Genomic DNA, 11,949 nt, shown 5'->3' on the forward strand with positions numbered 1-11,949 from the left:
AATTATAGAGCAGCAGCCAGCAGCACCTGCCAGCCAGTGTTTAGAAATTGCTCTCTTTCTGTTTTCAGACAATATCCAATTCTCCCTAATTCATGCTTCCTGCTTGGTATGAATCTTAGCAGCAGATAATTAAAAAAATTTATATGAGAGCTTTACCACAAACTGTAATGCTGGGTCTTAATGAAAGACCGTGAAGGCAGAATATTAAAAAAAAAACCCAACAAATTAAAACTTTCCTTGTTTCTAGCTATAATTTAATTTTCTTCATCATCAACACTAATTTTGTTATGGCTATTTTTTAACTGTTCCATTGCACCAATAAGCAGGAAAGGTTGAATCATACAGAGCCTGAAAATGAACCCACACAGCCCTTCCTTCACCAGGCATCAGATTCAGGTCCTGCAGCAATTCTGTCACATCTGGGAATAAATAAGCAAGTTCAGGCCCCAGCCAGATCAGAAGGTACTTGAAACACAATTTGCTGACTGTGCCAGCAGTGAAATGAGTGTGCACAGAGCCAGAGTCACCCTGGGCAGTGTTTTGCAAAGGGATCAAAAAGCTTTGGTAGAAGATGGAAGAAGCACCTTTGCTAAAGGGCTTTTAGCAGGCAAAAGTTAAAAACCTGCTCTCCAGAAGTGTCTTTGTCAGACACCCACTGGAATTACTCAGCAGCAGAAAGGGCAGGCAGTGAAGTCTCCTTTTCAGAGGAGAGCACAGAAATCAAATGACAAAGGTCAAACAGAAAGCTGAAAACCTGCAGTGGGGGGGACCATTCAATATCGTGGCAGCAACGATAAAAATGCAATTTTGCTGAGGGCATGGGGTGTACATTGAGAAGAACAGAGCTCCATCTTGCTCAGTCCCCCACAGGCTATTAAATAAATCAGCCTGAGCATGGATTCCACTCTGGCAGAGTTAAAAGTGCAAATTTAGAAAAGGAATAATCAATCTTCTAAAGAAACCTTTCTGCATGTTTAGCTTTTTCTTTTTTTCTTTCTCTGTTTTTTTCATTTTCCAGCCTTCTGATTTGAGTTGGGTGGGAATGATTTGCCTTCCTCCATTCCCTGCCATCACTCCTTTTCCACCTTCTTTTTCCATTTTGTCAGCGAGAAAAAAAAAAAAAAATCCTGGCAGTGAAATCTTCCAGAAATTCTACCCAAATTGCTGCTGAACGTGGAGTAATAAAAGCCTCCTGACTCGGCAGTCGGGGCAATGATCAGCGCTCGTTTATCAGCATCTGCCCCCAGCAGCTGCAGCCAGCCCGGATCCCACTGCTCCCCGCAAACCGGGAACATCCATCTCACAGCTTTCCTGGGAGCTGCTGCCCTTCGTGACAGCCCACAGCACCAGAACCACCCCAGCCCCTCTCCTGGCTGTTCTGCAGCAGTGCTGGCTTGGGAATTGCTCTGGATTGAAGTCAGGGAAAGGGACGGGAAAATTGGGGTCCTGAGGAGGTGCAATTCCAAGGAAACTGAAGGGAAGGAAATGCCTCCTCCTTCCCTCCTCTGGGATGTTGGAAAAGAGCTGCTCTAAGGGGGAACTTCCAGATGGATTTAGCTCAGGGAATCTCCCTGCAGATGATCGTGCTCCTGTGATCTGTTCTTAAAGTTTTCACACAATTTCCCAGAGATACAGCACCTTCAAGTTGCAGGAAGGGAGCTGTTCTTGCACATGCAGTAAAGGGGACACCAATAAATTACCTGGGACTTTCTTCATTTTTACACCCAAAATAAAGCCGTTCTTTAAAGTTGCTTCCTGGATGGGGTTTGCAGATTGTGAGAATATGAGCAGAGAGAAAAGGGTTATGGACCAGCAAAAAGTCACATCTAATTATGGAAACCCTCACTGCAGTCCTTGCAGCTTCCTCCTTAACCAGGTTTGTTTAGAATTTGAGCTAATTAACCACCAATTCAGCAAAGCACTTAAGCATGCAAGTAGTCCTATTAACATCAGCAGGATGAGCCGGATATTTCAAGTTAAGTGTGCATTTAAGGGCTTTGGCCTATGAGCTGGCTTCAGGCTCCTTCCCACATGCCTGGGGATCCTGGGGAATTCTTCATCAATTGCTCAGGGGCTCTGCACACAGCACGACCCCAGCATCCCATATTACTCATGGAGGAGTAGGGAAAAAAGACAAAAAAGAGAATCTCAGTGATGTGCTGAGTCCCACTTGGTGGCTGAGTCAGGAGTTCACACCAGGTTTGGTTCACTGCTCACAATGCACTGTTTTCTCAGACCTTCATTAGTGAGAGAGAATGGCAGCTCCAGCAGATTCTCCATATAAATGTGACATTTTTGGGATTAGGGCTAGCAAAGGATGATGGGGTGGGAAGGCAGTCACACAACCTATGGAAAATGGCAGCTCTCTGCAGAATTGTCCCCCTCAGCCATCCCAGGTCAGCAGATGCAGCAATATTCCATGTCTGGAAAGGTTTTGACATTCTGTTCTCTACCTTGGATCTTCTGGTTCCTCATTCCAGTCCCTCCAACACTTCTGAAGAGCTCAGTGCAGCCAGCAGGGAATGGCCTGGGAATTGTGAAACCCCACCACAACAGGGCCATGAGCCACATCCATCACCCTGCTCCACACAAGATGTTCCTAATGATGCTGTTTGCTAATACATTTATTGAGTTCCAAACCTAAATGCTCTTATTATTCCAGGCTTAATGCCAGTGCCACGGCTGGGATCAATAGGAAATCTTTCCTCAGCTTTAATGGATGCAGGACCATGCACCCTCTCTGTAGTGATGCTTTGGAAAATTATAGGTGTGCTGAGGTGAGAAACAACAGATGAGAGTCTGCCTACAGCAGCAGGAAATCCATCATTGACAACCTTGAGAAGGTAAACAGTGGGAGAGTGCTGGGAAATCCAGGGATTTGGGCTGCTGAAAGGGAAAAGAAAGCAAGCTTCCAACCAAGTGGGCTATATTAAAAGCATTTGCTGTGAGGAGGAAGGAGCAGAGTAGATGTGAAATGTGACAAATTGAAAAATATCCCATTAAGCATGGAACCTTGAAAAGGATTTTCCAGCAAAGGGATGAAGTAAGTGTTTCAGAAAATGAACTGATATGAATTCTGAGCCTTGTCTCCAACTGGCTAAATGTAACATCATTTATTGCCACTTTATATTTGCATTTGAGCTCTATGGTTTTCCCTGAAGAAATGAGTAATAATATTTAACATAACTGGCATTGTGAAAACTTTAAATTATTCATTTGGAAAAGGACATGCAGCCCTGCTGTAATTCCCACTCCACTGCCTCAGCGCATGTAATATATTGTGGTTCAGGTGCTGCAAAGCACAAACCATAAAAATTTAAAATACTACTTCCTGGGATTATTAATAATGAAGAGTCTCTCAGTCAGAGTAGCCGTCAGATTGACAGAAGTGATAAACAAAATGTGCTGCTGCTGCTACCAAGGAGAAAGGTTCCCTCCAAGTTCAAAGCTGGACTTTGTAGTCCCACAAAATGGTTGTAACACCCCCACCCATTTCTAGGAGGATTAGTCAGGCTGACTTTAAAATGAAAATGAGGCTCAGCTTCCTTCCTTTCCACATCCCCTTCCATTCCTTGCAGAAACAGAAGGGGAAATAAATATCAACTTCTCACTGGCACCAATGTCGGGGTTTCCTTTGCCTTTGTCACCCAACAAAGCATCAGCACCTCAGGGTGCAGCAGGGCCAGGTGACAGCAAAAGGTGCCCCCAGCCTAAAGCTGGCACTGAACCTGCTGGGACTGGGGCAGGTTCTCCCCTCGTGTGGCCAGAATCCAGCACCTGCACACACAATCCTCACCCGGCTCCAAAGAGCAAACGAGATGTGCACATTGCCAACAGCAGCTGAAGTTCAAATACTTAGCACTAAAAGAATAGAGGAAAAGAGATGGGAAAATCATGTTTCAGGGCTTAAAACAATCTCTGGCCTTGCAGGCTTAGGATGAAACATTTATAGGCATGAGCAGCTCCCTGCAGCATCTCCTGTACCTCCTCCTGACTGTTGCCCTGGCTACTGCAAGAAACTGGATAAAATGGACAAATCTCAGATTACCTGGCAATCCCCATGCTGCAAATTCCCAGATTTTTAGAGAATTAGGTATTTAAAGCTTCCTGAAATGGTTATGGCTATGTCCCATCCTACAGGAATGGCAGCTATGCTTCCAAATGTACAGCTCAGCAGGCAGACTTCCCAAAGGCTGATATTAAAATTGGCATTTGGAATGGAGGTATTGGCATCCTAGTCATTATTTGAATATATAAAGTGTCTGAAATATCAAGCAGCAAACAAAGTAAAAATGGAGAAATTTTAAGAAAAAGATGCCTTGGATCAAATCCATAGTCCCTGGAGAAAGCCAGGGTCAGTACTCTGCTATTTTTTTACCCTGTATCAGCTCATCTAATGGGTGTTGTGCTGGAAATGAGTTTCACAGAGGGTAGTAGGAAAAAAGTGCTCTCCTGACTCAGTGCCAGGAGGATATTCCAGGCATAAGGAACATCGCAAAAGGACAAAGACAGCAAATGTAATCAGCCCTGGCATCACCAGTGAAAGGCAGCACAGAATGCAAAGGCTGCACTGGGAGCTGAAAGCAGCTGAGAAGGGCAAGGCACAGCCCCAAGAACAAAAGTGGCTTGGAATCTATTCAGCCACATCTCCCTACAAATCTCTGCGTGCCCATAACCACCAGGAACCCACAGGAGGTGGGGTGAGAAAAACTGATTTCAGTAGGTTCATCCAGGAGAGGTTTAGCAAAGCAGACAAAAGAATCAACCACAAATTGGCCAGGCTGAATTAGCAGAGCTCCACTGATTTCCCTTCAGCTGCCCTGATTTACAGCAGCCAAGATTCCTGCCCAGTTCTCCTTTCCAGACCAGTAAGGAACGGGTATGTGGGGTTCCTTTGACAGTCTTGCTGAAATCATTTCCACCCTCAGCAGTGGGTTTTCATGGTGGAAAAAAGAACAGGCTCAGCCAAGCCTCCCTAGCCCAAGAGCCATTCCCTGAGTCCATTCCTGCTGTTTCTGCAGGATGCAGCTCCAGGAATTGTAGTGCAGACATAGCTGGGCTTAAGAGAGGTAATGGAGCTCACAAACCCAGGCAGCTTTAAAGCCCCTAATTCAGGCACTGATGGCAGAGCAGTTAAGGAGGGGGATTTCTGCCGAGGCTACACAAATCCTGGGATGTTCAGAGTGAAGCTCTGCAGCAGCAGCACGTTCTGTGGGTGATGGGAGGCTGCTGGAAGCTGCTCCAGGTCCATGTGAGCATCCTGTGAACAGCCCTAGTGGAGGGGTTGGTGTGTGAGAGAAAGGCCAGCACAGTGACATCCAAACAGGAGCAGGAACTGCCGAGGACACGAGCAGGGCTGCAAACAACATCAAGGAGGTTCCCCAAATGCTGCTCAGCCCAAATGGGATGATGCAAGGATTTATTACAGCCTAATGAGCAAGGGTGGTGCTCAGGTCTAATACACATCCAGAGGACAAAGGAATTTGCACAGTGCAGGAGGGGGACAAGGAAAGGCTCAGAATTTGTGGGGATGAGGCAGAGTATCCCAACTGGAGAGAAAAAAGGATGGTGAAAGGCAAGACAGCCCGTTCCTTTTCGTTTGTCATTCCCTTCCTTTGTTTTATCCTTATTTTTCCCTTTGCATCCTCCTCCTCCCTCTTCCTTCCTCCCTGCCTCATCACTATCCCAGCCCCATCCCAGCAGCTGCCCCCGGCTCCTGCAGAGCTCCCGCAGCTTCCCAGGAATGCTCAGGCGGGAATGCTGAGCTGCCTGCAGCCCCAGCACGAGCAGCAGCTCCCCAAAAGCAGCCCCACGCTGCCCTGGCAGCTCGTGCCCTCAGGCTGCACAGAGGGCAGGCTGACACCGCTACCCAGAGCTCCGAGCTGTCCCCGAGGTACAGGAGCACTCATCCAGCTACTCTGAATTATTCCTGCTCAGCTGGCCAGGACCAAACGTTATTTTCTGTTAAACCAGCAGGGACAGGCTGTGAACACCAGGGACCCTCCTGATCTCCAGGCAGGCTGTGTAAATGAATGGCCTCAGCCACTCAGAGAGGGATGTGGCCAGGGGCAGGAGCACAGGGTGGGAAAAGCATTTGAAGAGAGCTGTTACATCTATTTTTTTTTTGTTTTGTTTTCCCAGGCTTGTGGCAGGAATTTGCCACTAGAGAAATTAATTCTCGAGCCTCCTGATGCATTCAAAATAAAGAACAATGGACCACATGATAAGCCTTCTGCAGCCTTCACCACAAAAGAGGTGCCACATGTTTTTTACAGCCTGACAAGAGCTTTCATGCACTTTTGTGTTATGTAAAATTAGGATTTTACTGCCAGAGCAGAGGTATTTCCTGATGGATTACACTGAAGCGAGCCAAGAGACCAAAGGGTCCCCAGTTGTTGGCTTCATTTCACATTTCAGTGAACAGAATGGTCCCTGAAAAGCTGCACATCTTTCAGCATTATCACTGCCAGGATACAATCACAGCTCAAGCTGTTTGTCTATGCCTTGGAAAACAAGGTAACAGCTCCTCTTTTTCCCTTTGGTCCTAAAAGATAAAAGACTTCTGTTGTTTTTTTGTTTTTGTTCTTTTTTTTGAATCAGATGAAATGAAATTCAGAGACATAAAAAGCCAGGTCAAGGGCTTGTCATTGTTGATGGGGCTATTATTGCTGTTACATGGATGGATCTCACCAAAAAGGCCATGCAAAAATGATTTAGGAGCACCTGACTTTGCCTTCTGCTCCAGCAAGGGAACAGGGGACAAGGGAAATGCTTGAAGATTGTCAATAAATATAAATACACAGCAGGCTTAGCACCTTAGGGGGACAATTCCTGTCCTGGGTCTGTTTGTCTCCCTGCAGCCACGCAAGTGCTGACAGAAGGATGAGAATGCTGATGCTGCAGGAGGAGCAGCACGAGGAGGGGACATCCTCCTTTGGGGGGAGAAGGAAGAAGACATTCCAGTGGCCTGCAATTTTAAAAAAGAAAGGTTGTCAAATTGAAGCCTCCTGAAATCCTGCCTGCATTTTTCCAGCAGCAGCAAGGTGGAAGTCAGAGGGAGCTGGTAAGCTCTCAGTGCTTTGGAGAACAAGCCTGTTAGGAAAGCACCCCGCAAAAGGACAGACAGGAAATCTAAGCACACATTTAAGAGTTTTCCTTTCTCACCCCCATATGATTTTTTCAAGGAACTATCTCAAAAGAGCTGCACTTCAGGCTTTACATCACATCAGTCAAAGCTTCATTTTTATAGTCTATGTCCGTATTCTTTCTGTGACAGAGGAACCAGACATAAAAAACACTTGGCAAGAGATGATGGAAGCTCTGGTGAGACACCCACATAGGTTAATGCTGAGAGTCACTTTGAGTGACTCTTAAAGTGATTCAGCTACAAAACGTCCTTAAAATAAAGAAAAAAATCAGGAATTCAAGGCCCTTAAAGCACAGTTTTCAGTCTGTAGATTCCACAGGCTTTGTGGGGTGCTTTTAACAAACAACAGGTTTGATGTTCTTCAACTTGCATGCACCTATCTAAGACTCAACTGAAACAAAAAGCCTATAAAGGAACAGAACTTGCAAATACACACCAGGTGAAGGTGTCATTGTAAGAACAGCAGCTGAGCTGTCCAGCACAAGCCTTGTACACTCCTGGATCACTATCCAAAGCTGTTACTGCTCCTCCTCTAGACAGAGCCCTGAGCTGCACCCAAACCTCCCTGCCCTGGTTTTAACGCCCTCTGGATTGCCTTGACCCCAGGGTTAGATGCAGGTCAAAAGCTCAGTTTCCTAAATGAAAATCCCTTCTGACAGCGAAGAGAAGCCCAGAAAGGGGAATACTTAGTAGGGTTGGATTTTTTTTTTTTTTTAGGTTTCAGTTAGAGGGGCTGCCAGGACAATGCACGCTGTCTGTGGAGTGCCGAGGATGCGATGCAGGAGCTGGCCAGCAGCATTGCCTCCCTGTGGATCGCAGGAAAGCCCCGAGGCTGGAGAGCCCCGCGGAGCTGCCCCTCACAGGTGACACCGGAGCTGTCCCTCACAGCCGGCACCGGAGCTGTCCCTCACAGGCGGCACCGGAGCTGTCCCTCACAGGCGGCACGGGAGCTGTCCCTCACAGGCGACACAGGAGCTGTCCCTCACAGGTGACACCGGAGCTGTCCCTCACAGGCGACACAGGAGCTGTCCCTCACAGGTGACACCGGAGCTGTCCCTCACAGGCGACACAGGAGCTGTCCCTCACAGGTGACACCGGAGCTGTCCCTCACAGGCGACACAGGAGCTGTCCCTCACAGGTGACACCGGAGCTGTCCCTCACAGGCGACACAGGAGCTGTCCCTCACAGGTGACACCGGAGCTGTCCCTCACAGGCGACACAGGAGCTGTCCCTCACAGGTGACACCGGAGCTGTCCCTCACAGGCGACACAGGAGCTGTCCCTCACAGGTGACACCGGAGCTGTCCCTCACAGGCGGCCCCGGAGCTGTCCCTCACAGGCGGCACCGGAGCTGTCCCTCACAGGGGGGACCGGAGCTGTCCCTCAGCCGACAGGGGAGCTGTCCCTCACAGGCTGCACCGGAGCTGTCCCTCACAGGCGGCACCGGAGCTGTCCCTCAGCCGACACCGGAGCTGTCCCTCACAGGCGGCACCGGAGCTGTCCCTCACAGGGGGGACCGGAGCTGTCCCTCAGCCGACAGGGGAGCTGTCCCTCACAGGCTGCACCGGAGCTGTCCCTCACAGCCGACACCAGAGCTGTCCCTCACAGGCGACACCGGAGCTGTCCCTCACAGGTGACACCGGAGCTGGCCCTCACAGGACACACCGTGGCTCGTCGGGCGTTGCTGGCTCCTGCAGCATCCCCTGCACCAGGCACAGGAAGCCTCATGATCTCATTCTCCCGGGCTAAAAATCAACTGCTTGGGGAGAAAAGTCAATTTTAGGTGTTTTCTTAACCCAGTCTCCTGACAGGAAGGCAAGTCCAAACAAGAATATACCCTGAAAGACTTGAAATCCATGTCCACTCCTCCTCAAGGGGACAGCCTGCCTGAATTCAGCAGCAGCTTTGCTTTCTCAAGAACAAAGCTACAATTTGCCCCTCTCACTTAACCTCTGCCCAAGCTTTTCACCTGAGGCTCAGCTCCTTATTAGCAGCTCTTTAAACAGCCCCTCTGCCCCGGGGTGAACTCACCCCACCAGAACCCCTTCTACAGAGAGCAAAGGAAACAGGTCGTGAATTATTTTGCTTTTATCATAAATAACCTCCCTCCTGGTGAAGGGATTTCCAGCCCGTTAACTGCGGGCCTGCTGCACGGAGGAGATGAACCACAGCCTGCAGAAATCAATAGCTCTGACTCTAATGAGTTCTGAATCACGCTCAGCACGCCCGGAGATACATCCCACACTTCCAGCAAAGAAAAATATGGATGTTGGTAGATGCATTGGCAGTAATATATGCTAATTAAGGTAATGTAACCTAACAACACGTGAATTATTGATGTGGGCATGTTTAAACAGGAAAAATCAGCAAGGAATCACACCACACCGATCCAAGCCAGTGTTTGCTCACCAACAGGCAAATGGAACACTCTCGTTACCACTCGATCAGCTTGGAAAGATCTTTGTTGGGTAATCCATGTCTCACCTGCTCCACAAGTCATTTAAATTCCACATTGCCATGTGACACTGGGTGATCTCAACGAGCCCTTTGTATTGGCATCAAGGGAGCGACTTTTACACACCTACGGTTCCCTAAACTTTTCAGATATTTATGACAAATCATATTGTTTTGCCCGAATTATTTTGCTTAATCTTATTGATCAGAGTCACAGATAAGGGTGATTTAGCCTCTGTTTCACAACAATTTATAGAAGTCTAACTCTTGTGAATGCAGCCAAGTTGCTCCTGATTGCCATGAGAATGGAACCAGTTCCTTTGTCTGGCACAGCTCTGGCTCCCAGGATGTCAAGGCAGTTGACTCAGCCATATCCTAAAATAAACACAGTTTGTCTACCTAGACAGGTTCATCTCATCCATCACCATGTTCTCCTAATGTATTTAGGGAAAATTCATTTTGTACCACGGTAAAAGCAGGATATATGTTCAATAACCATCAGTGTTAATTTTGCTGTTATTCCATTATCCTGCGAGATCTAATCATTCTGTCCGTACTTTGGGGTGGGCTGGCTCCACCTCTGTGGTATCTGGGAACTACATTGCAGACAGGCTTTGTTTTGGTGAGGGCTGTTGGGGAATACGGATTTTTACAGTCTCATCATGTCCTCACCAGGTTACACTGATATGCATCATCCCCACAGGGATTTAGACAAAAGATTTCCTAGTTCACGCTGCAGCCAAAAAATCCCAACACAACCCGCAGCCAATCGCACATTCCTGGGAGTTTAGTGCTGCATTCAGGTGTGAGAGACTTGAGAGGGCAGGGGAGAACAATGTCCCCTGCCCGGGGCCAAACGAGTCCCTGGGCTGTCCCCCAGGAGCTCAGCCACTGTCCCCAGAGAAATCAGCATCCTCAGTGCCCAAATCAGCTTTGCAAAGCCAGAGAAGACAACGGAGCTTAACTGAGATAATTAAAACAGCTGCTTATTTCGGCAGAGTTATCACATTACCGCCTCTCAAAGCAGGCCATTAATCTTACTGATAATAACATATTGCACACTGCTCCTCAGTCTCCCCAGCTCTTGTAAGAGAAACACACCAAGCTTTTTTTTCAGTTGTATTTAGGAATATTTGGGGTTGTTTTTTGAGGAGAGAGGGCACTGGGAGACTGCTGCGTGCTTATTTGCCATGTTAAAACAGATGAACACACAGTGAAAGGTAACCCCTGCTTATTTATTGAAAAAATGTGCCACAATTCCCATCACCAGAGCCCAGGGACAACCAAGGGGCACGTCCGTGTGCGCAGCCATGCAGGAGCACATTCTGATTTTCTTTTACCTTTTCCGGAGCCGGGAACTGCAGGTGATTTACTTCCAAAGGCGTGATCAAAGGAACAGTCTGAAAACCATCTTCGTTGGATGGTTGTTTGTTGTTCTTGTCGTTCAAATTACTCCCCAGCTTCACCATCCTTGCAGCCGGCTTTCCAGACCTAGAACCGGGGGAGACGAGCAATGTCACCGGGGCAGGGGGAAGGGGACAATTCCTGCCTTGCCCTGCTCGCTTTGGGTTCAGGTGTCGGTGCCTGGCTTTCAGGGAATGTCATTTCACTACACCAAAGCGTTTGCCTTACGGACACCCCACAAACACCCTCTAAACCCCCAAAAAGCCTTCAAATCCCACAAACAGCCTCTAAACCCCACAAACAGCTTTTAAACCCCTCGCTGTCAGCCCAAACACGGCGGATCCCAAAGCGCCGGGAGAGCCACCGGCACTGGTGGGAATGCCACCAACACGACTGGGAATGTCACCAGCACGCGCGGGAATGACACCATCACCACCGGGAATGACACCAGCACCACCGGGAGAGCCACCAACACTACCGGGAATATCACCAGTGCTGGCAAGAGAGCCACCAGCATCACCGGGAATGTCACCAGCATCACCGGGAATGTCACCAGCATCACCGGGAATGTCCCCAGCATCACCGGGAGCGCCACCACCGCGGACACGCAGCGGGACACGGGGACACGGCGCGTCTCCCACCGACCCCAGAAGGGTTTTTGTTACTCCTTTCCCATTTTTGCAGCCCCCTCGAGGGCTCAGAACCCCCTCCCCTGCACATCCCGGAGCGCTCGGGGGTCCCCCATCCCGGCTCCCCGGGAGCCGGCGGTCAGGGCGGGGGTTCTGCGGGCGCGGCTGCGTTACTTACTGCCAAGCAGGCGGCGAGAGGCGGCGGCGGGGCCGGAGTGGAGCCCGCGGTGTCCGCGGGGGGAGCGGTGCTGAAGGGACAGCGCTGCGCTCGCTGCGGCTCCGCCGGTGACTGAGGCGGGCGGGGCGGCGGCTCCTT

The 11,949-nt window shown here is 49.0% G+C and overlaps 1 protein-coding gene across 1 annotated transcript in view; it reads right to left on the minus strand.

Annotated features, from left to right (window-relative positions):
- Window positions 1-11,938, minus strand: part of NSG2 (neuronal vesicle trafficking associated 2) — a 31,742-nt gene extending 19,804 nt beyond the window's left edge. The window contains exons 1-2 of the mRNA XM_039701710.1: window positions 11,812-11,938; window positions 10,941-11,091 (exon numbers count right to left, since the gene is read on the minus strand). Coding sequence (XP_039557644.1) covers window positions 10,941-11,069 — 129 coding nt within the window. The 5' untranslated portion in view covers window positions 11,070-11,091; window positions 11,812-11,938. The remainder of the gene's footprint in view (window positions 1-10,940; window positions 11,092-11,811) is intronic.
- Window positions 11,939-11,949: the final 11 nt, after the last annotated feature.

Source organism: Passer montanus, unplaced genomic scaffold (assembly GCF_014805655.1).
Source record: "Passer montanus isolate IOZ18808 unplaced genomic scaffold, ASM1480565v1 scaffold15, whole genome shotgun sequence".
NCBI classification, from domain to species: domain Eukaryota; kingdom Metazoa; phylum Chordata; class Aves; order Passeriformes; family Passeridae; genus Passer; species Passer montanus.